This window comes from Podarcis liolepis, assembly GCF_965112155.1.
Source record: "Podarcis liolepis genome assembly, chromosome: 6".
NCBI lineage: Eukaryota > Metazoa > Chordata > Lepidosauria > Squamata > Lacertidae > Podarcis > Podarcis liolepis.
In genome coordinates this window covers 50,293,683-50,320,252 of record NC_139559.1, presented here as the reverse complement: position 1 = coordinate 50,320,252, position 26,570 = coordinate 50,293,683, and the positions used below count along the sequence as shown (strand labels likewise).

The following is a 26,570-nucleotide window of genomic DNA, read 5'->3' as shown; positions in this document are numbered from 1 at the left end:
AAGTGTGCATAAGGCATACCCCTACTGCAGTACATTTATTTTCAGAATATCTGGAATGACCCTTGAAGGTTGGGGGGGGGGAGAAAAATCAGATGATCCAGGGTTATTAAGAGTAAACAGTGACCAAACTACCATGTAACTAGGAAAGATACAAAAGGAAGAACTTGGGATAAGCAATAGAGGTTCCATGATGTAATTAAATACATGAGGCTTACAATGTTAAAGTGTTTCAGATTTAATCAGTTGAGTCTAGTCCAAAATTATATTACTAGATCAGGTTGAAAACAATACATAAAGCTGCCTATCTTGTCTCCATCTCACATTGCCATTCCAAAGCCAGTAAAACTTCAAACAGGTCAGAAATTATTGGAGTCCAATTTAGAGAAGGGTAATAATGACATAATGTCTGTAACACTCTGTTCAGCCTGCTCCTTGCTGTTCATGCATCTTAATCAGTTAATTTGTATTTAAAGTAGGGGAGAAGCAAATAACAAGGAGTTTAACTCCTCAAAAGCCTATTAAAATATCAGTACAAATGAGTTCCCACAGTCATTATATAAAATTAATCAATAATTGGCATTTTGGGGGACAGACACCTGCTTTGCTATTTCACTGATCTCCTATGCTGACTAAGATTAAATGCATTTAATTGATCTAAATGAAGCAAGACACACACCCATAATAGTAGTAGAGCAGAATACTTATAGTAAGTTCTGGATAGAATCCTTAGAATTCTCACAAAGTGTGCTGGTTCAGCCACAATGTACTTTACATATTGTCTCCTCACAATATAAATTTGTTTTACTTTAACCTGTTGCAATCTATCTTCAGGTTCACCCACAGTCTAGAATAGGAACAGCCATTTCCAGAGACACACATATTCAACCCCGATATCATTTTTAAAAATATTCAGAAAAGGCCCTGAGCCACAGTATAGCTACAGTTCAAGACAATTTTTATCGGGTGAATTTAAATGCCTTCTAGACTAGTTTTTCCCATAGACAATTTGAAACAAAAGCATAAGGAAAAATCCCCCTTGTATGTTGATAATATTTAAGGTAATGATTCAGTTTCAAAGCTGATACAGAAAAGCCCATTATTTCAGTTGAAGCATAACAGTAAATAAGCCATATTTTAAAAAATATGCCAACATAAGGATTTCTGTATATAAATAAACACAACCCTTCCTGAATCAAGATGCAGAAAATGCCAGCTGGGACAGGAAGAGGCTCCTGGGAAAAAGAAAGATAGAAGACTCCGCTTTTCAATATCATACCTGGGGAACCAGAAGAATACCGACCAGAGGGAATCTGTTACCCAAAGCACCAAAAAGTATGCCCACCCACCCACCCAGATAGCTGAGGGAGTGAAAAGCATTCAAGAATATTTGAAGTGTTTCTCCAAAGGCAGATTTATACATTTGGGGAGCTGCCACTCTTCAAAGGACAGTCACAGAAATCAATGAGATGCAATGACTTTTCTAATCCTCCAGTCTGCTGTGTGTATGTACATGTGTGTGCGTTCAGGGATCCCACATACACTGCTTCTGAAGTCACCCCACTCCTAGACTCTCTCAAATAACACACAGAGCAAGTTAATACTGGCTATTAAGATTTATATTAAACCCCCCCCCCCCCCGTTATGGGCTGCCTCAGGCCACACCAAAATTACAATTAATAAAGGGAGAGAAGAGTCAGAAAAATGCCTGAAGATTGTGTTTGCAAGCTGAAGGAGAATTTGGTCAAATTACATTATAAGAATTTGCAATATATACTGCAAGGCTGATACAGAAGCAGTGGCCTACCCCACAACATAGTCTGTTGTGTAAGAAGGCACTCCATCCCTAAAATTTCTGATACAGCACATCTTTATACAGCAAGAGAAATAGCTGAACAGAGGGTTGTGGCACCACATCCTTTGCCAGAGCAGCCAAATGAACAAGAGGGTACTTTTATCTTCCAAGGTCAGATAAGGGCATGTTCATGACGATATGGCCCTACATACACTACAATAACATACTTATAAAAGTAGCTTGCACTCTTCTCTGGAACGTACGTAAAGTTGTCCCCATTGTTGTAAAACACAAGAGCAGCCCTTTATCTCTCCCAAAATCATACCCCTTGAACTTCCACACCTTGGATAGGACCAAATACACATGAGTTCTGTTGCTACTTTTACCATCTTAGTTTAGGGCAAAACCAGCATAAAGTTCCTAAACAGAAATACCAATAATGCTGACCTTTGCACTTATTTTATAAATACTCAACTTATACTCAAGACACCCCACAAGCTGGAGCCAATGCCAGTGAGATACGCTTACAATTATTTTCCAAGGCATCCTTGCTACATGCCTGCGCCTGACTTCTCGTCTTCCCAGGAGAACCAGGGCCCTGGAATGCCTGCGGTCCTTATTGCCTTAATGAGGGGTACTTCCTAGGATTCTCTTGCCCAAGGAATGCACGTGCTAAATGGCTCCAAACAGTTTCCTATTACATAGGCACATACTATTACAATTAAACGCATGAGTAAATAAGTCTCTGAATATAAAATAGGACAAAAACTTAAATCAAAGGTTCAAGAAGTAGGGACTAAAAGGAGCTAATCAGTTTCACTCTCCCTTCTTCATCCCACTTGGCTCCGTCTGAGAGAGGTGATGCTGAAAAAACACGTGCTCATGACAAAAACAGGGTTATAAATATAAAAAGGAATTAATTGTCAAGCACCAGTGACTTTGCCAGCTTTGTGCAGGCATGGTGAGCTGGGAAACACACCCTGAACCAGACAGTTAATCCAGGAAAAAGCAGGGGGTTCATCCATAGCACTGCAGCTGTCTGTTGCTCCCTGGGGTTGTATTAAGAAGATTTTCCTCTGGTAGAGAAGAGTTTGTACTTCAAAAAGAAACTCACTGCCAAAAGTGAAGCCATCAAGCTGGTGTGAGCCAAATGGTTCAGGAAGTCAGAGAATTTAGTGCTCCCAAATTCTAGACTTAGAGTTTGCCAGTAAAGTCGAATCCATCCTATTACTTTACAACCACCTTCAAGGTGCTGCAGAATCAGGTAAGTTTGTTTCATTATTATTTTTTTAAAAAACCTGGATGTAAAGACAGTCTGTTTGGCCTCTGCTGTGCTGGAGTGCTAGGATCCACCTGGAGGTGGTCACCGCAATTCTGTTGCCAGCTACTACTCCACTACTACTCCATAATGGCCCGGTACAGTGCAGGCTCAATGTAATCTTCACGGTAGCGTGAATTGATGACCCTCTGTCTTTTTCTTTCTTGTTTGACCTCCTTCTCTGTGAAGATCTCTGTGAAGCGCATATCAGATGCAACAGACTGTGGGAGAGAAATCAACCAAAATAGTTACTATGAGAATGCCATTCATGTTCTGCATTAGAGGTGGCCCAGCTGATCCCCACAAACAGGTGATCAATTGGGCTTTCAATTTCAGGACTTTTAAATGGCAGCTTCTGAAGCATCAGTTCAGTTTGCCAGTCATTAAAATAAAATTAGGGCTAGTTACAAGGGATTTTACAATGTTTCGAGAAGATCCACGATTGCTGTTTAAAATCAAGGATTGCGCCTTGCAGGGATATAGTGCCCCCCTCATCGTAAATTAATAATTAAAATTCACCTATGCCCATAGCTACATGAAATGAACTATCTCAGGCACAGAAAGGTCTGAGTTATAACTTTACTTCTCTGTGAAAAGAACTATATGGATCAGCCTCCCCTGCTCCTTGACTCACCAGCCTTGACTTGACCCTCTTAGGAAGTTCTTCATTAAGAGTGTACACATCATCTCTCTTTGCCATCAGCTGGGAGCCATCCTCAAATTCCACCTACATCCAGAAAAATCAGGCAACTGTCAAGTGAGCACAGTAACCCATGCCTTCCTGAGTTCAGGATAATGTCCATCTTACCATCTGTCCCCTCATGGCTTCTGCATTTGTTGAACTGATGCTGAGAAACAAACACTGAATCTGCATATATGCCCTCAAGCGACATCAGGGTGGGAATGGTGAAAGACAAGCTAACAGAAGAGAGGGGACTGCGAAGGGACTTGGACAGATATTTTGAATCATAGCACACAACTACAATTAAAGCAAGTCAAATTTCAAATGCTCAGCTCAACCAGTGCTCCTTGACTATGGCCAAGCCTAGATGCCATCTGCCACTTGTACAACTGACAAATAAGTTTGTGAATTGAGCAGAAGTAGTAGACCTCCAAGTTAGTAAGCCATCAGGGGGGGGAAAACCCATACAAAAAGACAGGGGAGACAGAAGATAGAGCTATAATCCCTTCTCACTCAGTCCTTACCTGGTACATCTGAATAACATGCGAAGCCACGAATGTAGCTCCATAAACTTGGCCGTCTGTCCATCTCACTTGAACAACTTCACCTCCAGCTGGAGGACCCATTTGGAGACAATCTTGACTCTATCATGTGGGATAATTTTTTGAAAAAGATAAACATTATCTATTTACAAATGGGAAGAATAAATATTGCCGACTATCCAACCCACTCTGGAGAGAGTTACCAGTTGAGTGGATGAATGGGGGTTGAGGAGGCATCAGACCTTTCATTAAGTGGAATTACTGCTCTCTCTTAGTTGCTGTTAGGAATGAAACTTGTGTTACACATAGAGCATTGCTGCCTTAAATAGGCAGTTGTTTACACTTCAAATCTGGTGCTACAACTACACAGCTGTTCTACAGTATGGAATCAGTAGTGGCTAATTCATCTCCGTAGATACCTCTCCCTATTTTTTCTCAATAATGCATGTAAAGGTTTAACAATAAAAAACAAAGAACACTTTATCCTTGGTGTTTCAGATATGTGCTCCTACCACAGCTGCTGTTATCTGGCATCCTTTAAAAAATGATGCTAAAGGTACAAAAACACCGAGGATGAGGAAATGGAAAGTATTTGTACTTTATAGCAGTCAGGCATTTTAAGTGCTCCATTCAGAGTCTACATCCTACAGCCCAAAGTGATATGCTGAGCCCTGTTCAGGTGCTTTAGAGATTTGTCCCACTTCAATGAACACTAATACTTCAGCAATGTGAACTGAGATGCAATATGAGCATTCAGGAAGGTATTTCCTTAAACTATACACCCTCTAGTGGAATGGATCTTTCATTACATAGCATACCACAATGTCTTCTGGGTATAAGTTGTCACTGAAGGAGCCATCGTCAAAGTTGACCTCATAAAAGGTTTCCTTGGTCAGATTGACCACTTCACATTGGTAGAAACGCCCGTTCTTGTGCTTGCTGATCACTGCTTGCCCCACAGTAAGATCCTGAAGAGCAGCCTTGGCTCGCTGAAGAAAAAAGAAGAGCCATAGTCAAGATAAATAAAACTTCCAAGCTTATGGACCACTGCTCAGGGAGCGAAGCACTTCCAATGCATTTTATGTCCAGGAAGGGTAAGATAACTTGCCCAAAGCTGTCAATTAACACAGAGCCCTAAAATGATATGCTCCTCCATTGAACAAAGGAGATCACTGTTTCCCCTCCCAAGCGCTATGTGTTTTGCTGGTGCTGCATGTCTTTGGATTCCTAACTACAGTGGTACCCCGCAAGACGAACGCCTCGCAAGACGGAAAACCCGCTAGACGAAAGGGTTTTCCATTTTGGAGGCGCTTCGCAAAACGAATTTCCCTATGGGCTTGCTTCGCAAGGCGAAAGCCCATAGGGAAATCTCCGGGGACCTCTTTTAAATGCTAGCGGTGGGGAGCAAAGCCTTTTCCCCCCCTCCGGCCTTCAGAAGAGGTCCTGGAAGGCTGGCGGGGGCCGAAAGGCTTTGCTCCCCAGCGCCAGCATTTTAAAAGCAGTCCGGGATAGCAGGGAAGCGCTTCCTGCTATCCTGGACGGCTTTTGAAGGCAGGAGAGGTCCGCGAAGCCTGGGCACACTGCGCGCAGGCTTCGGCATGCCGGCAAGTCTCCGCCAGCAGCGTCAGCGATGCCGCTGCTGCCGGAGACATCCGCGAAGCCTGGGCGCGTTGCGCGCAGGCTTCGGCATGCCGGCAAGTCTCCGCCAGCAGCGGCAGCGATGCCGCTGCTGGCGGAGACGTCCGCGAAGCCTGGGCGCGTTGCGCGCAGGCTTCTGCATGCCGGCAAGTCTCCGCCAGCAGCGGCAGCGATGCCGCTGCTGGCGGAGACGTCCGCGAAGCCTGGGCGCGTTGCGCGCAGGCTTCGGCATGCCGGCAAGTCTCCGCCAGCAGCGGCAGCGATGCCGCTGCTGGCGGAGACGTCCGCGAAGCCTGGGCGCGTTGCGCGCAGGCTTCGGCATGCCGGCAAGTCTCCGCCAGCAGCGGCAGCGATGCCGCTGCTGGCGGAGACATCCGCGAAGCCTGGGCGCGTTGCGCGCAGGCTTCTGCATGCCGGCAAGTCTCCGCCAGCAGCGGCAGCGATGCCGCTGCTGGCGGAGACGTCCGCGAAGCCTGGGCGCGTTGCGCGCAGGCTTCTGCATGCCGGCAAGTCTCCGCCAGCAGCGGCAGCGCTGCCGCTGCTGGCGGAGACGTCCGCGAAGCCTGGGCGCGTTGCGCGCAGGCTTCTGCATGCCGGCAAGTCTCCGCCAGCAGCGGCAGCGCTGCCGCTGCTGGCGGAAAGGTCCGGGAAGCCTGGGCCGGACAGCTTTTGAAGGCAGGCGGGGGGAGCAAAGACTTTCGCCCCCGCCAGCCTTCAGAAGAGGTCCAGGACCTCTTCTGAAGGCTGGCGGGGGGCAAAAGTCTTTGTCCCCCCTGCCTGCCTTCCCAGGGGCTTTTAAATCGCCCCGGCAGCGGAGAAGTCCTCCGCTGTCTGGGGCGATTTTAAAATGCCGCCCGCCAGCATTTTAAGATCGCCCTGGACAGTGGAGAAGCCCTCCGCTGTCCCGGGGTTTTTTAAAATGCTGGGGGTGGGAAGAAAAGCCCTTGTCCACCCCCCCCCCGCCTTCAGAAGAGGTCGGGGGACAGACTGTCCCCGGACCTGGTCTGAAGTCGGTTTCCCTAGGAACGCATTAATTGATTTTCAATGCATTCCTATGGGAAACCGTGCATCGCAAGACGAAAAACTCGCAAGAAGAAAAAACTTGCGGAACGAATTAATTTCGTCTTGCGAGGCACCACTGTATTTTCATCCCTGTATGGATATGCAAATGATTTTAAAAGTTAAACTAAATCTAACAGCCTCCATGACCTTACCTCTGCCTGGGATGGAATCTTGTGCCTGAAACAAGTAATGAAGACCACAAAAGGCCAATCATCCGGTTGCATCATGACTCCAGCTGCCTGAGCACAGCTGACATGGAAGGATGTAGGACAGCGGCCATGAGAGCACTGGACGCAACAGCCAGCAGTTCTCTTCCGTCTTTTCTTGCAAAAAACACATTTCTGTGAACAAACCAGTTTAGAGTCAACAGATTCAAGGAACATGACAACCAGAAAAGACAGTGAGTCATATCAGCTTCAAATCTGGCTTGGATGCTACATTTTTAAAGTTTAGGTACTGAAATAAGCACACTTTATATAGGACTGATTTAGAAATATTGAGATAGTTTTTCAAATGTTGTGGATATCTCCAAATTCCATATAAATGTTAACCATTTGCATCTTACGCTTACCTATGTATGTGAGCTTTGTAGTACATCAACTTTTGTTCAAGGGTTTGTCACAAAAATGGATGGACCATTAAACTCCTCATGAATCATTTTTATTGGCTTATCAATTAGCTGTCCCTCCCTGGCAGTCTCCTCACAATTCTTACAGGGCTTTCCCTTCCTCAAATAATTGCTGAGAAATTATCAAGAATGGTGCCTCCAATATCCCTGCTCTCATGTCATATCTGATATGCCCAAAAGTCTAATACCCAAATGACAAAGAACAAGCATCTCATTTAGAGCACAGGGCTTTGAACTAGTACATAAACAAGAGTGCCAACCTAGCTGTACAACATCAGCTGAAAAACATGAAATACCTGACAACAGAAGCAGGTTATTCACAATATAAGATAAATGGGCAACAGTTAATGGACTATGATACCCATTCTAACTGTACAGTAATATGAAAGACTGAGATGAAGGCATGGTGGGAACAAAACACAAAGGCTTTTCCAAAGCATAAATAAAAACAAGTCATGAATTATGTTCATATCACCACACTACCCTGAAAACAGCAAACTAAATTTGAGACATACTTTGAGTGAGAGGGAGCTACTGTAATATCAAGAGGGTAGCAGGAAAATCTCTTAAAGAGAAGTGTGACTAAATTATCAATGCTGTCCCCACCTTTGCCTCTGCTTACCCAGTCTCAAAAGTTGTGGAAGTGTAGAAGACCTGCAGCCCTAACCTGACAGTATGTCATTTATCTGGCTCAAGTTTCCATGGGTTTTTATCTTGTATTTTTATCTTGTGAACTGCCCGGAGATCGTTTGATGAATAGCTATATATCTCTTAATAATGATAATGATGATGATGATGATGACGACAGACTCTTGAGCTAGGCAGGGACACTTGTATTCCATAAAAAACTACAGCTGGGTTTTACTTGCTGTGTCCTTAGCCAACTGCCAGTGAATAGCTTATTCATTCATCTTTACTATAAAAATTAGCAAGGAATGCTTATCCCTTGTCCTCTCCCTAATTAATTACTGGTCTCCTTTCACAGAAAGGAGGTATAACAATTACTATCTCAGTGGAAAAGAACATCTTTTCCCTTCAGAATTTGTTCTCTGAATTTTCCTATGCTCTTAAAAAAAGAAGTCATCTGCATTCTTTCAAGTGAGAAGTAGATGAGAGGGTTTGGGTTCAGATGTGATAAATTCCTATTTTCAACAGGTCTGTCAGTTCTGATTTGTGTTTTATTATAGGCTTTATGTTTCATTTTTAAAATGTCAATGCACTTACTGATCTCCATCAAGTAAATACAGTACTGCACTTTCCACAAATGAACACTGCTACTCTAGAACCTTGTGAAGAATAATAGAGAACTCATGCTGTTTAGTTAGCTGCAGGTAGTCTATGCCATATTGCTTTGTAAATTTCCCCTGCTATGCTCAAGGTAATTTAGAACAAAATGTAATGCAACACTGCTTGCTGATGAAAAGGGCTGTTAACCGCACACCATACATAGGATGCAGGAGAATAATGGCCCATTTCCTTGGGATAGTTTACTTTCCCCATCTTTCTCTGCAGCATAAGCAGTCTGCTCTCTCATTATAATGCAACTGGTGTGTTCAACCTGACACTGGTATGACCATTGCTGTTGGCATTTCAGTGCCCTCTAATCTCTTGTATCTAGTAGGCTTTTGGGTCTCTCAACCCCTCATAATTACACATCTAGGAAAGATGTGTCCATCTTGCAGGCAGGAGCAAGGTGAATACTATTGACTAAAAGTTGGTGGGAAGGGCTTTGGAATTAGTTTCATGGGAAAAGAGCAGGATGTAAATGCAGAAAACAAATAGTTATAGCTATTAGTTCACTTAGTGGCCTTTGGCAAGCTATAATTCCAGCTTTAAGTTGCTATCTGCAACATAATACAACATAATTAACTTTTAGGGCTGCTGTACAGATCACTGGAACAATGTATATGAAGTGCTTAGAAGTTACAGTATACAGGTTATGTGTTCTACTTTACACCTGTACAATTGCTTCTGCTTCTAATCGCACTCCAGCTTCATTTATCTTATTGATCTGAACAACCTTATTTTACATCCTTTATCAGAATGTTGATGGAAGAATAATCAAAAAGCATATGCTGGGATTATTGATCACTTCAAAGGAACAAAACAATCTGCCTTCTTACCAGCCGGAAGCGCTGCAGTGGTATTTTACTGACATCCACTGGACTGCGTTCTGCGATGTTCACAAACTTAGCCTCCAGAACTGCCACAGCACACATAACATGAACCCACCTGAACAACATCAGAAGATGGAGTGTTAGCACATGCTTATAAAAGATGGGCTGCAGGCGATGATGCATCTGAAACCAACAAACCTACACCCACCCCTGCCTTGTACAAAGGTTAGGTAAGCAAATGTGCTTCCTCTCAACCCACTTTGCACCAAACAGGAACTCATAATTCCTAGATCTGTTGCTTCAAGTTAAGTGAATTATTGACACATTTTAGGAAAAAAGACCTTCCATATTCGGTTACCCAAGTAAAAGGTAAAGGTAAAGGAATCCCTGACAGTTAGGTCCAGTTGCGAACGACTCTGGGGTTGCGGTGCTCATCTTGCTTTACTGGCCGAGGGAGCCGGCATTGGTCCACAGACAGTTTTTGTGGGTCATGTGGCCAGCATGACTAAGCCGCTTCTGGCGAAACCAGAGCAGTGCACGGAAATGTCGTTTACCTTCCCGCCACAGCGGTACCTATTTATCTACTTGCACTGGTGTGCTTTCGAACTGCTAGGTTGGCAGGAGCTGGGACCGAGCAACGGGAGCTCATCCTGTCGTGGGGATTCGAACCACCAACCTTCCGATCGGCGAGCCCTAGGCTCAGTGGTTTAGACCACAGCGCCACCTGCATTCCTTCCATATTCAGTTACCCTGGTACTCACTTGTTATCATTGGCTTTTTGAAGTGCACCTCCCCGAAGTGAGCACAAACAGCAATCCTGACAGGTAAGGAAAAAAGCCATGTTACCAAAACAGAAGAAATGAAGAAATTCTCACTTTCATCCTTGTGACAGAACCTTCCTATCTCTCTCAAACACACAAAATGCTCAGTCCTGCAGACTGTACAAGCTTATCTCTCTTTTTATTGCATTAATCACTTTTGTCAAGCTAGCATACTAAAGCGGAAGAGAAGTCAAACCAATTCTACTAGAAACCTGCAGAAATGAAGGGCTTAACATATGTCTCATGCTGGGCAGAATGCACTCAATGGGGTTGAGTTCTAGAACAAATGAAGAGGAAGTCCTCCTACACCAATGAAAATTGAAGGTGGAGGTGAAGCAGGAACTCTGTCTTATTCAGCTGGATGCTAAGCCTATATACAGCATCCTAACCAAATTGTTAGGTAGTGGCTCTTACAGACCAGTTCCATTATCAGCTCAAGTACCTATAAGCCACATACTAAACAGGACCCAATTCTCTAAACCAGCAGACCAGATAATGGTTCTCAATGAGCACCATAAATATTAATTTTAACATGGAATCTCAATGTGCAACCTGACATACTGCTTTAGGGAAATTTCAAAAGAGCTACCTCAAAGAATCTTGCACTTTGTAACAGTTCCAGTATGAGGCATTCAATGGACGGGCTACCATTAAACACAGACACAAATACAGGGACTGACTGCTTTGTGTGGGTGTTACGTTCTTGACCCCCCGTGGGCAGCAGCGGAGTGCATGTAAGCAAAACCAGCTCCGCTCCACTCCCTTTTCCAGCCACTTTTGGGGACAGCATGATACGTGCATGCACAGTCATGCATCAATTGCACACGCCTAAAACAGTCATTGCCTATATATTTCAGTAAGTCAACCTTCCAATTTCCTTTGAGACTATTCCATGAAGCATTTTCATAACAGAAACTAGCTCACAATATTATTTACATTTCAATAGAACATTTTCATGTATAGATCCCAGTAGCATTGAGTCAAGGCCCACACATATACACAAGAGTTTTTTAGCAAAAGGTATGACATTCAAGATTTTCTTACCTCTTCTAAGGCATTAGCTTTGCATCTAGAGCACTTCCAGTCCTCAGTTGCTTTCGCAGGGGCTACTCCATAACAACCTAACACAAATGAACATACAACTTCAACAGGAGAAGCTTTTTTCTCTCATGTGTGTGTGTGTGTGTGTGTGTATTGTCCATTAATACATAAATATGGAGCAAAATATAAGTTAAATCTAGATTATTTATTTCTTCAATGTTTTCTGAATTATTGATTTTATCCTACTTGGATTTATTGGTAGGTTTGTAAACTGATTTCTCCCCCTTTCTTTTTTGTACTTTGATAGATTGATTTATGTTGTAAATTTCTTTGGGCACAGCTCACTGTGAAGCAGCAGCATATAACTAAACTGGCAAGCTTTTTCAGACTCTACTCTTCCTGCTTCAGTAACTTTATTTACTGATATAATTAATCACTGCATAGCTGAATACAGCAGTTGCGTCCCCGAAAACAACAGTATGGCATTCAGACCAGAGGGAGAAGAAATAGACAACACCAGAACATGAGCGGACTTTAGACTAACCATTCCATCACCCATTCAAATCATAGTAATACATATCTAACAATAGCACTGAGCCTCTTACACGCTTTTCATATTTTATTTCAAAATGGGAATACCCACATTTCTTCATGATTTACCTAAGAACAGTCATGGGGGTAGGGGTAGGTGGGTTTTCAGATCCTGACTCTGGTCACTGTTAGGAATGAGGGGCTAAAATATTAAAACAGGGTAACTAACCAGATTTAGTTTTCTCACTATAAATAGCTAGAGACTGGAAGTGTTAAGAATACCCAAAACATTATGTAGACAATTTATTGTGGCAATCCTAATAGCAGCTGATATTCCTATTGATCATTTGCTGTCTTTTTTTAATGAACTCTTATACAAACTTTCAAGTGGAAGAATTTCATAGTTCCACTACGTGTGGTGTGCAAATGCTTTCTGTATGCTTTTTTTAATCTGCTGCATAATTTCTTTGGCATGCTCTAGTTCTACTATGTGCACAGATTAGATTTCCTGTTCATTTCTAAGCTAATTCACACTAATGCAAGGTATTCCATGCACTTGTTCATTTTATTCTCTGTACAAATCAAGGTAGTTCCCAGAAGGCAACTCAATAATATTTTTCTGCATCCTTCCCCTTTTTTATATATAAAAAAAGTAGCAGTGAGTTACCACAGGTCCATCTTTCCCTTTTTAAAACAGAGTAAAATGGAGGGACAGCATTTAATATCATAGCACAGGATCACACCCAGGATATTTAGTACTCACTGGCATGTACTCGAACTTGACACTGTTTGCAAGTGACCAGAAGACTGGTGCCATCTTCCTCCAAGTACGGAGTGGAGAGGCTGACATCTGTGCTGCAGCCAGTGGTAGTAAAGCACATCTCAGGAATCAGGGGCTTAGTTCTCATCTTTCCATCAGCATCTGGAGCTGCCTGCGAGCTCTGGCCTCCACAATCTGCCTGTGAGAGGAGGAAAAAGAGTCATTTAATAGGACACCAGTTTGGAAAGGCAGTTAAGAGTGTAGGTAATAACAAAGGCCACCTACTCATTCAGTACGCTACCTATCAGGTACAGTCCTGTCCAAACACAAGAACTACAATACTCTAGTCTTAAACAGACAAGTAACACAGCCAATGACAAGGTTAGTGACAAATCAGATGTAGATTTAGTAGAATTCCCTAGTGAGAAAGAAACACTAAATATTACTGACATCCCCCCCACAACCCAGTAAGCCAACTTGCTGTCAGACCGAAGTACAAATGTGAGGGCATAATTTTAAATAATTTAAACAATTTAAACAAGTAATTTAAAATTAAACAAGTAATCATGTGCCAAGATCGAGGACAGGCTAAATTAGACCTCAGTTATCTTGTACTGTAATCCCATTATAGTACCCATTCTGTTTTATTATCTTGCCCCATATTCAATGCTTCCTGGGTCACATCAAACTGCTACAGAGGTTTCTAATAGATTTGGCTCAGAGAAGCTAAATGGAAGGTGTTGATAAGGGTAGGCTCTAGCAGCTGTTGGAAACAATCCAACACGATTTAAAGAGACCCATACCCCGCAGTATTTTCACAAGTAACTCTCTATGGAAGCAAACTCTGCAAGGTAATATTGAAGGGAAGGCTTAGTGAACTCTTCCTTGTTTAAGAAAAAAGACCGCCAAACAAACTGCACAACCAATAAAATGTTACTGTACAACTGAATTAAGATCAAACAACAGATACAAAATGGTACATGCCTTTTAAGATGCATGCAAATTATTCAGACACATTTCAAGCACTTTTAAAAGGGCATTCTTGAAAACTGTATCCATTAAAACTGTGCTTTATATATATTTCACTAATCATCATCAAACCTCTTATTGGCATCACATACAAACATCCATAGCAAATCAATACAGAATTCCCGCCTTTCCAGTGACACAAAACATTTGTCAAATGAAAGCGGCAAAGCAGTCTAACATTAGATCTCTAGGTCTCCAGAGAGATCAGATGTCTGCAATGTGTTTCGACGACAAAAAACCAGATAAAGGTATTTAGCCACTAACTTGGTAAGCTCCTGATTATTCCCAATAATAGAAAATGTATGAAACTCTGGTTTCCATTTGGGGATGCAGAGTTGATCTAGGAACTGCTGGTGGAGATCAATATATAGTTTACATTTAAGAACCATATGTGTAAGAGTTTCCACCTGATGGTCTTCACATGGGCAAATTCTTTCTCCTTCCACCATTCCCGAGAACCTTGCCCATAGGAGGTTTGAAGGATTTGAATTAAACCTGGCCAGCAAAAATGCCCTTCTTTCTTGAGGATTAAGCAAAAATTCAATATAATTGTGGTTAATTTTGTATGCCCAAGAAAGTTGAAAGTTAAGAGGGGAACATGTTTTCTCTGCTGCTGCTGTTAGTTCTTGGTGTTCAATATCCACAACCTAGTTTTTATTATATCCTTGGCTATTTTCTCTCAGCATTGGTGCACTACAAAGACCTCTAAAAGATTTGGTCTGCTTACCTGGTAGGTTTGGAACAGCATGCAGACTGCACAATAGGGGGCTTGCTGAGCCATGGCTGAGTTGTACTCCTTTTCTGCCTCAAAGTTTGGAGGGCGATTCTGCCATAGTTGGCTGAGTGGCTTTGCCCATGCTTCTATCTCCTCAGTTTCTTCATCTGGTCCCAGCTGCTCTGACATCTCTGCAATAAGATACACAGGGGTCTTTCAAAGCTTACAAACCTGAGCTGCAAAATAGCCAAGTCAAGGGACTTATAGATTGCTGGAAAATTCCTTAATGATTTGACCCACTTCACAAGTACTACCAAACGACACTGGTCTCACTATCCCCAAAAGTGTACAACTGCCCAGTTCTGCTGAAAGTTTGCTTCACCAGCAGCAATTACAAGCATGGTTCTCACACATGTGGTGCAATAGTGGAAGCTCTAGCATGATGATCCTCAAGCCTATTTAATTTATGGGATCAATAACTTGGAAGTAACACAGTACGCACTAAATGTAAATAGATACAAAAAGTGTGTTGAATTTTAGGAACCAAAACAGATCAAAGCCCTGTACCTGCCCCTAGCCTGCTGGCTAAAAATTCAATGCCAGAGTAATTCTAGTTCAGTTAGCCACGCATTGCATCTTCTCAGGAATTATTAATCAAAATATTCCAGAAATGAGTAAGAGGACATATTTCAAGGAATAACGTGGGGGCAGGGATTTCGTTTGGAATCCACATTTTCTCCATTCAAATTTTACTTCATTAGTCCACATATACACACATTGCAGTTGGAGACAAAATCTGCTTGCTTCCATCCATGCCAGTACGCATTCCCCTTTGTCTTTGTCCCTGCCTTCCAATTCATTCATTCAAATGTGTTCATTTTGCACAAATGTGGCATGCATGTAGGAAACAAGTGAGCAATACGCACACCTTTAAAAAATAAAAAAAATTGTGTCTGCCCAGCAATTGCACAAGGGCACACATTTGGGAATCCCCAATCCTCACTAGCATCCACAACAGATCTCTATTGCGGTAAGGAAACAACACTGAACTTACCATCATCACTGAGGCCATCTTTAACCAGAAGTGGGTGATGGCGTGGTAGTTTGCTCAGGGGCTGGCGACGCCCTTTTGATTTTTTACGGTCTTTTACTGATCTGATGTACTCCTTCGCCATCTGGAAAAGACAGAGGTAGGTCAGTGGACATCTCTTCAAAGACAACAGATGCAGCACAACATAAACAGATTGCGCAGAGCGGGCGGTGGGGTGGGGTGGGGGAGAATTTTCAGAACTGAAGTCAGGAAGAAGAGAGAGAAAAGCCGAAATCTGCAAAATGCTTTTGCTGTACCAAGCTACAGGACAGAGTCTGAAAGTGAAAACAGCTTGTTTGTTTTGTGGCTTATGTTCCATGACATACAAGACTTTCACTCGGAGAAAGTACTCATGTCTTAAAAACCAGAGGTGCAAATATTTAGCTTTTGGACATCTAGAGTTACTTGGTGCCGAAAGCAGAAAACACAGTCCTAGCACACCTATTTAACATCTAGCTTATGCTTGTACTAGCAAAACACTACAAGGATCCAGCTGACATCACATTACATAAAAGAAGACCAGTCTTAAGGTCAAGCCTGATCTATTACACAATTCATACAATTTAGATATCACTGATCATTAGTCTGCTTGCAGCATATGCTACAGCAAGACTGCTCTTGTAATGCAATCGCAATACTAATCTTCCAATTACTTTTGCAAGTTCCTGTTCATTCACATGGGTAGTAGCACTGGCTTTTTTTCCAGAGGGCTGCTCACTGTCCATGCCACCGACTTCTTCTTTAGCATAACTGTGCACTGTGAGAACTTCAGTTTGCTCAAGAGCCTGCCTGGGGAAGTCAGGAGATTCAGAATCTGAAGAACTTGAACACATTGAAGAGCCAGACTGAGAGCTGGAGGCTGAACTCTGCTTCATGGCTGACTGGGTCAAGGCTGAAGTCACAGAATGAGAGATGGAAAGATCCAAAACAGCTGCGTCTGGCTCTTCCTCTTCTAGTTTGACATTTTTCAGTTCTTCGAATTTTACTTCCGAGGAATCTGCATATTCTGGACCAAAGCAAGGTTTAAAGCACTCATTAGTAACTGCCAAATGAGACAAATTCCAAGTGAGGCTTCCAGAGGTGATCCTGGCTATGCCAGCAGTGCCCCAGCAACCTTTTTATTCCAAGACTTCAAACACCAAGAAAACATTCTAGCTCAGTGTCATCACCACCCCACCATTTCTCAGCATGCATGCTTGCACATTTCATAAGCATTTTTTCAAAAAATGATATTGTCCATTTTGAATTCTCCACCTGTATAATGTTAAAACTCAACATTAAGGGAAGAGGGAGGGGACACATATTATCCCTACTAGCATGTCCCAGCGCACATTCCCAATCTATTTCAAATCTTTTAAACACTACATATTAGCTACCTTCTAAGAAAGTTAACAATAGGCAATTTATTGTTACCACAATGAACCCTTTGGCAATTCTGTATCAGTTCCTTTACAACTTTCAGATGAACACCTCTTGATATGGGGGATAACCGCTATTCACTTTATTAATTTGTTCTAAAAGCTTTTAATGACACGGTAGTATTGGACTTCTTTTGTCAAATGACTCTGAATAACTTAAGGTGAACATTACTGCAAAGAACCCATCTACTTTCTCTGTGATTGCCCCAGCTTCTTTGAGCATGTATTTTGTAGTTAGATTTAAAGGTTGTGCTAATTTACTGCCTAGATTTCTGCATGTAATGCAGAAACAGTAGCCCTTTTCAATCTAATGTGTGTTGCACCTGGTACATGGCACCAGAGTGACAGTATGAATAAAACCGCAGCAACATGGTACACGCTGATGGGAGTAGTGCAATGGAGCAAGACCTTGAAGCAGTTACCTGGGGGTGCAAGCCCTTGGTCCCCTTGTTGCACAGGCTCTCTAGCAGGTCCAACAGGCGGTTCTGCCACTTCCATGTCAAACTGCACTGAACCCATATCTTCTTTGGGAAAGGCCTCACTTTGGCTCACCTCATGAGGAACCTCTAAGCAGACGCGGTGCCGTTTGGTTCCAATGCGATGCTTGGGCATGCTGCAAAAACAAGTCTTACAAGTTAAGCACAACTGAACCCAGCACAGCAAGTTGCTATGTCTCAGGACTAGTTGATTAATGGACTTCCTGCAAAACTAAATAAATGCATGTATCACGATGAAGACAACAACCGAGAAGGGTGATAGAAACCATACCACACTCTTCCGCAGAGTAAATGGACATTCATTGACATCAATGCTTGGAATACATTTTACAGCATTTCCTCCTCAACTTTAAAAAGATCCCTGTTTTACATAAAGGTCCTGAGAGACTTGACTATTATGTAGCAATGGAGTAGCCATCTTCAATGTAATGTATCCATCACGGATACAGACTTAAGGTGAAAAGGCTGTAAAAAGGCAGGGTAATCTAGTCAGATGTTTGCAGTATATTAAATTAACTCAGCTTTTTCTGTAAAATGCTCCCTCACAAGCCTACAGTGAAAATATATTTAAAGAAAATGCTGATCAAATAGCACTAAGTAGCCTTCTCAGCTATATGGTTTTTATTTCCTGCACTCATCTAAATATTCATCACCCCTCTGTGAGCCAGAAAACATCAAAACAAGAATTTGCTGATGGCCATGTCCTTAAGTAGGTTGATCATCACTTTTGATCAAATTTTTTCATAGGAAAGGAAGGTAATATCCAGCTCCTGAATTGGCCACTTCACAATTTCTGTGTACGGTATAAAAAAACAAACATACCTCTTCTTCTCCATATCTTCCTCTGCTTTGCATCCTTCTTCAGGTTCACTTTCCTCAGGACATTGCTTCTCCTTCTTAACTTTCTGGAGGAGCTCTCCTTTAAGGAACTCAGCTGCCTCTGGAGTTGGAAGTGTGTGGTCAATGACAGTTGCATCTTTCCCTGCTTTCCAAAGCTTGTAGCGTTCTGGCTGGTATTTTCTCACGAAGACATCCATGGAGATTTTGACCATGTCCTTTCGGCATGAACACTGCATGGAATAACAAACCAAGTGAAGCCACTTCTATTTCTATTTCCGTCCAATGTTACTTTACTCTGCTACCATGTTTTCCCTCCAATAATTTCACATACCATTCCCAGTCAGAACTAATAAGCAGGTACTAGGACTTGAGATTGAAAATAATAATGTGCAAAAAGGGAGTGGATAACAGAGGTACGGGGGCTCCACTGACTAATTGGAAATGTATTTGGAGAGTGCTGGGTAATAAGTGTGTACATCCAATTCCTGTCTAGTATTCTTAATATCAAAGGTTGTGAGCTGTATTCTGACATCAACACATTTGTTAGTTGGTGTAACAAATGATTAATGATGAAATAAAAAAGGACCCAGTGAATGGCCTAGAACCATTTGTAGCTGCCCCACTGCTCTGATCAGTGTGCAGCTCTGATCAGACCCCTGGATGGGAGAGCACTGGGAGGTTCAATAAAATCTCTCTCTCTCAAACAACATATATAAAGAGTACTGGGAAACTCAACAAGTCTCATTACCACATTGTTATTTCACAAGCCTTGTGCTTTATACAGTAGATGAAACAAGATTTGCCTCTATTTGGGGAACTATGCAGGAGCAGCCAGAGCAGTGGTGCCATAAAGCTGCCCTGACGCTACTTGTGGCTACTTACTTGGCCATTGTGGGGAAAGATGGAAGCAAGATCAGAGCTCTCCCTATACCAACAATCACTGTTGCTTACCAGAATGGGGTAGAGGTGTAAAGGACTCCAAAGTTCTCTAATCAAGTCCTCCCACTGCACATTTTTAAGCATAATCAATCTTAGAAAGACTAAACTGGCTGATTCAACTTTGCAGCCCAGAATCACCAACAAAAACATTTGTTATAAAAATACAGTAGTTCCAAGATCCCCTTTTCAAAAAATCAAGCTGTTAAGTAGGGATTATTTTTTTCAAGCAGCAAGCAAATTGACACCTACTAGTACAGACTGCTTTCCATACTCAATCCACCGAAGTGTAGCAAAATTAGTAGATTCAGCACAGTTGAAGCCATGATTAAAGCCAGCATGGTATCCATAAGGAAAGGTTATCATGAATTCACCTGCTTCTTGGGTCACCTGTAAGACAGGAAGGCCACTTAAGATTATCTGCATTTCACATTATCTCTTACTTGTAAGTTCTAATACTATGAATCCAAAATCATAGGGCTCAATTACCCTTTTGCTCAAATAATTAAATTGTCAAAAGCTGATTTACTTGCACTATTCTCAAATTTCTAGGAGACTGAGAACTTCTGCAAATTGAACTATATATGGCATATTTCAATCTGGACAGAAGAAGAAATGAGGTGCAACATACATTTTAGTTAAAATTTTATTTGGCCACATGTACATTCGTAAACAAATATTTAGACAAATTATGTATCAGCTGAGACTGAGTGACTAAAACCATCTTTCAATGCTATAGTAGTGCCTTTTCCATTTCAATTAGAACTGTGAAACTGTTATTAGAATAGAGATGTGGCCAACCCCTATGTGGCCAACCCCTATGTTAAGGCATGTTATGCTAAGTAGGCACAAATCAAATAAATAATAATTTGCTACATCCCTCTGCACAGCATCAAACCCTGCACCTTATAATTCACTTGCAGAAGAAAACTATCTTGTCCAGTAAGTTTAAGACCAGACCTTTCTAGAAATAGGAAGGCCAAAGTTTAAGGGATCTCATAAGAGATTTTGTATTTTCTGGTGTTTTCATCAACTTCTCAGAAATCCAATTCCTGTCATCTTACAAGGATCCCTGATGCTTCCTTAGATGTACTCTAAAACTGCAGTAATGCCAATGCTCCTTTCTCACCTTGTCAAATGGAATGCCATATTTCTTCAATATTGATGGAGATATTAGGGTCATCTTGTGACGAAGGAAAGCTTCACAGCTCTGGGCACTTCCAGGAAAGAACCCTGTTCAAGTAAAGATGTTATATGTGTTCCTAGATGAAAAGGGCTGCTCACATAAATACCCTTTGGCTACATTATTTAATACTTTATTCTCGACTCTTGCTACTCAAGCAGGAGAGAGACAAGACTGCAAAAAAATCAGACCATTATCATGCTCTCTCAAAGGTGACTGTACTCACTTGTTTCAAATGGAAAGGTGAACAGTCTTTCCTTATCCAATCTCATAGCACAATACAAATTATGTCACAGACTCAGAATAAGGACCAAAATAATGAAAATGGGGGAGGGGGACACCTCACAATAAAAACCCCAAGAACTAAGGTGGAGATTAATATCCGTTTGTTAGACTCTTAATAGAAGCTGCATCTTGTTTGTGGGTTCCAAAGAAAGTGAAGCTAACTAGTGGATTTCCTTTAATCAAGCTGAGTAAAAAACATTTTGAAAGCCTAAACAGATTACAATTAAGACAATAAGCCTAACTTCAACGCCCCCCCCCCCCAAGTAGGAGTGCAGGAATAAAAGCAAACACTTCATTCCCAGATTCTAAGAATGGTTACCACCACAAAGAAATTTCCCTTCCCACACACTCATTCAGAGACCAAGTGTCTCAGCAGAGATATTTCCCAGCCCTGCTCGGTCTTTAACCGGAGATGCCGAGTACTGAACCTGGAGCTCCATTATGAAGGATATGTGCACTACACACTGGGGTACAGTCCTTCCCCACACCCAAGGTCTCTTCTCGAAATGGTTTTCCAATTTCTCCAATGTCAGGCATTGCCCAAGGAAGCCAAAACTAGCTCCCAGCAGTACAACCATCACTGTTGTATTATATACTGTATATTTATACATTTTGGCACAATTATTACAGTGATCTACTGGATTGTGCTGATGAGTAATGCTTCCTCTTTCAGCTGCAAGGACATAGCAATTGAGGAACTAACTTTTCTTTGAAGATACATGAAAAGATGAATGTTTGTGCATATCTTCACCTATGTAGTCCTTAAAAAAGAAAAGGGAGCTGTGCAAGGGTAATAGTCTTCCAACATTGCTCATTTCAACATTCAGAAACTGACTGTGATTTAATAAATTTCATCACTCCACTAACCTGTCAGTTGAACTGTATGGGAACTAGGGTAAGTTGCTGCACTAGAAAAGGTTTTTCCCCCACGTGCAACAAGTTCTTCCTCCCTGCTGTTAGGTTTATAATGCTGGATTAGGGTTATTGCCATGGTAGCGTTAAAGCGAAAGTAGATCCTATGGCTCTTCAGAAACAATCAACTGCATACATCCACTGAGACAGAAAGAGATGGTTACCTTTAGCAAGGCGTTCCAGCCGCTTCCCATGCTCTGGAGGAATGGAGTACCTGTAGTCACAAACACGTTAAGTAAACAAAAAGCATAGCGGAGCTTGGGGTTGAAGAGCTTTAGATATCATAATAATAATAGTAGTAGTAATAATAATAGGAAATAATGGAGAAAGAATTTCAATTACTAAGCTACCAACGTTTATAGGCCAATTTTGTTCTTTTCCAAACTAAGGAAGTCAGAAAGTTTGCTTGCCCATGAGACTCTTACTAGAAATACAGAATGGTAAATATAAGTAAAGTTTATATACAAAACGCTTTTCCATAACAGGTTCTCTCACCATGACTTGGGCTCCCCAAAATGCAAGTAGTTGATGCTGTAGAGGTCCATGTCCTCTGTGTGCCAGGCAAATGATGTTTTCCACATTCCAAAGTAGAGATATGGTGTATTCACCCCCTCAATAGTAATGCCACTTTCATTCTCTACTACATCAAGAATTGTATTCAGATGGCCAATATTCCAGTCATCTACATGCTGAAGAAATTAAATGAAGCCAAACAGAAACAAACAATTAACATCTTATCAGCTGTAATAACTAATATTATTTGTCCTATATTAGCTGTAATAACTAATATTATTTGTCCTATATTACTGCTAACCTCTGCTCCTTGCCCTATTGGTAATTTCAGCAACAGGGACAGGTAAGTCTGCACTTGCTTCAGTGACACCCTACAATGGTTAGAGCTCAGCATCAAGGTTAAGAGTTTGTAATCACTATTGAAAGCAAGGTAAACCATACACAAGTTAGAGACACCTATTCATAAGTTTGCTTCTTACCTTGTCATAGAGTGTGCCATTAACATCTGCACCATATATTGGAGCATTGAATGTGAGGTTCTTCCAGTATTTGCGTTCAAGGTCTTCAAAATCAGTATATCGAGGGGTGCAGTATCTAAAATAGAAGGCAGTTGCTTTTCACTTTCTTTTTCATAGGCATATCTCATAGAAATGTCAGAAAAAGTAGCAGTCATTTTTTTTAAAAAAAATGATTAGTCTTAATAAAAATGTATTATAGAAAACAGATTAGATAAGAACTATGGATAGAGGGAATATGTATAAGTATAAACATGCAGAACTAAGAAGCCAAATGTTCCATTCTTGTTCTTTTCTACTTTTAGTAATAATGTTTATACGCTATGCAGTCAGGCTCAAGTTCTTTGCCAAAAAAACTGATTTGCATAATTTGAGAAGGAAAAGACCATTAAGAAATACAGTACATGACTGGATAATTTTATCTCAATTATTCTGGTGATAATCTTTGACAAAGAACACCAGTGTTCCTGGGTGGTCAGCAGGGATAAACACAATTCCCATGAGCCACAGAACAGGACGAAACATCAGTTTCTTATGGGTGCAAGAATTGCAATGCGCAGCAGGGGATCCTTGGGGCTGACTCATGCCTTTGTGTATGAAGATCTGTTCTTTTTGTTAAAACTAAAGGACAGGTCATACATGGGCATTACTTGGCAGTCATTTTAAAAAAGAAACTAGAGCAGGTAGTTGATGTAGTGCTCTCCATGTGTTTTGGACTACAACTCCCATTAGCCCCACCCAGCATAATTAATGGCCAGGAATTGAAGGTGTAATCCAACATCATCTGGAAGGTGCCATGTTGGCTATCACTGTGATAGACAAAATTACAGAATAGAAATGTATTTAAACTTTCATACTTATCACTATTTGCTATCCTCCTGAACTCCCGAACTGTCATAGCTTTCTTCTGGATGTTATATTGTGTGAAGAGGCCTGACTGGCCTGTAACCACTTGCTGAATAGGAGCTGGGATGTTCACATCATCAATATCATCATACCATTTGCGTGGTTTCCATTCCTTTGGAGGAACAACCTAGAAAGTTCAAAAGACAAATGATACAGTGGTTCAAAATAGCAAGTAAATAAAACCTGTAGAAGTAACCCAGTAAGGCATATGATTTCATAAGATATTATTTCAAGGGTACGGCTGCATATTCCTGCATTGCAGTGGGTTGGAGTAGATAATCCTCAGGATCCCTTCCAACTCTACAATTCTATGATTCTAAAATATAGTTTTCATTGGCATAATGCTTTGATATAATTAGTTGGGACTAAGCCTAATTGAATTAAATAGCTCATACTTCTGAGTAGACATGGTTAGAATTATACAGTCATTAAAATGTCTCAACTTTTAATATGGGGGGGGGAATCACCCTTCATCTCAAATATTGTTAAGCAAATAGTATTAGATAACGTGCAAAATTTCCATGTCTGACTATGAAAATCTAAACAACTCAATTTTTATCAGTGAGGAATAATAAGACCTATTTGTACTGAAAATAAGAACTATTTCCTTAGCATCAACGGCATGCAGCTGTGTATCAAAACTTTCCAAAGACACGTCTTCACTGCAAAATACATTTCCCATTAGCACTATGCTGTGGTTCTCAACAAATTACAGTAGGGCAACTTAGGCACATTTGCTCATTCAGCTTTATGTAAAAAAAATAAAACAGGCAGAAAGGGAGTGGCGTTCAGGGAAAATTTGGCAATCCTACCCGTCACTAAACATAATGGGTTTGGACTAAACATGATTTTGGCTTTAGGTGTGATCTCTGGACTGTAACCCCCATGTAAGTAAGTTAACTATACACTATATTTTTCTGAATCATACTAGAGAACATTTTGAACACTTTTGTGGTCTGATTTACCTTTGCCAGTCCAGCTCTATGAGCTCCTTGCGACTCTATATACGCAATGTAACGGCTGAAGTTTTTGAACTCTTCCATAGTTGGGTGGAATGTCATTATTCTCGCACTTGGATTCGGGTTTTCAAATTCAGATGCCATGGTTCTTGTTCACAATTGTCCTTGTCACATGTGAACCAGGAAAAAAGTGCACTAATACAAACAACCATTCAAATAACACAAATAAATAATCAAATCAGGCCTATCCAGGATAGTTTAAGCATAATATATAAAGAATGCTAAACATAAATGAAGGCATTTCCCCTCCCATTTCTCAAAGATCAATAACCCAACTATCTTGGGAGTGGAATGACAATTAAAAAAACAAATCCTCCTAACTTTCACCGTGTTTTACTCAACAGCTTGTGCCTCCTAAACATCCGTCACACTATAAAAATCCCCTGTCAGAGAACAAGGACCAGGGTATACTGCCAACGCTGCTGTTTGCGAAAGACCCCACCATTCTCACTCTTGGGATACTGGAAGGTGCTCTGATGGTTAGCTACAGAGGATACGGTATGACGATGCTTTTGCTTTTGTTTTATTGAGAGCATTTCCTGACACGGAAGCTTGAGTTACATTTCTCACCAAAGAGTTACTTTCTCCTCCAACAAAGACATTTATCAATCCTGAAAGGCCATGAAGCCTAGGGGAAAGAGGCAGCAGTATGGCTATGAATCTCATCGTTGATGGGGCCCACAAGCAGGAAAGGGTTACTACGCTCGTGTTGTTCTTCTTCTTGGGGGTACCTGGCTCTTCTCGGTGGGAAATAAGATGCTGGACTAGACAGGCCTTTGATATGACCCGGTGTTACGGCCAGCAAGGCTCTTCTTAGGAGAAGGATGTCTCCTTGACAGGGGCACGTGCGGCACTGTTTGATGGGCCGGGCCTGTTTGGTTTTGTACACACGGGAGAGAGGCCTGCCTCTCCAGGAGAAGAAAGGAAGCTGCGCCCGTCGCTGCGAGACGTGAGGGGCTTAACAGCACTCATCTTTGTAGGGGCGCCCAGGGCTGCGCTTGCGGTTACAAAACCCGGCCTAGGGGAGGCGAGGAAAATCGGGTCGCTCGCTTGTGCGCGGAGGCGGCGAGACCGGCCGTCCCTCACCCCTTCCACTCATGAAGCCAGGGCCTGGCACCACACGGCGCGGCTCTGAGCCCCGAGAGAGATCAATCCAGCAGAGAGGGGAGCCCACCCTCCATCCACTCCCACCCGAAAGGACTGTCTTCCGCTGCTCTCGACGGTTCCCGTTCCTCAAACGCGACTTCAAGCCAACCGAGAGGGGCCCCACCCGGACCCGCCTCGCTCCCCACTCCCCCGTTCTCGCTACCCTCGCGCCTCAGTCAGTCAGTCAGTCCGCCGCCCGCCCCCGGCACTGCCACGGCTCCCCCAAGAAAGCCCCCTTAATTCGTACTCACCTACGTGCATACAAGCACCACCTCCGTCTTTGCCAAGGCCCAAGGCTCGAGTATTAGCCTGGGGCCGAAACCGTCCTATGCTCCGCCCCCTCCCGGTTGCGTCGGGGGCGCTTCCCAGTCACAGTCCAATCCCCACGACCGTCTGGATCGGCGTTACCGTCTCATAGGCTATCTGCAATGCCAATCACAAAAGTCTCGTCCGCGTCAAGCCCCCCCTTCGCCGCCGCGACGACTGGTCGGATTAGTGCCCCCTGCCGTGAAAGTAGTTCCGACGCTATTTTACGGCTGCGCGAGGCGATATTGCGACTTTGTTTGTTCGAACGACCATAGGACGCCCCCTCCGCTCGAGTTAGTAAAGAAACAGCTCAGTCTTTCTCTCGCTC

The 26,570-nt window shown here is 42.3% G+C and overlaps 1 protein-coding gene across 1 annotated transcript; it reads right to left on the bottom strand.

The window, feature by feature from the left end:
* Window positions 1-219: 219 nt before the first annotated feature.
* On the bottom strand, window positions 220-26,324 carry KDM4A (lysine demethylase 4A). The gene is made up of 22 exons (XM_083510781.1): window positions 26,188-26,324; window positions 24,737-24,925; window positions 23,723-23,898; window positions 22,830-22,944; window positions 22,333-22,526; window positions 22,002-22,051; window positions 20,587-20,690; window positions 19,710-19,847; window positions 18,504-18,751; window positions 17,607-17,797; window positions 16,420-16,772; window positions 15,731-15,851; window positions 14,689-14,867; window positions 12,936-13,131; window positions 11,645-11,721; window positions 10,541-10,596; window positions 9,786-9,894; window positions 7,187-7,375; window positions 5,153-5,323; window positions 4,317-4,436; window positions 3,745-3,837; window positions 220-3,331 (listed from the first exon to the last, which is right to left on the bottom strand). The coding sequence occupies exons 2-22, from the start codon at window positions 24,872-24,874 to the stop codon at window positions 3,191-3,193; spliced, it is 3,159 nt and encodes a 1,052-aa protein (XP_083366907.1). The 5' UTR covers window positions 24,875-24,925; window positions 26,188-26,324; the 3' UTR covers window positions 220-3,190.
* Between the last annotated feature and the right edge of the window lie 246 nt (window positions 26,325-26,570).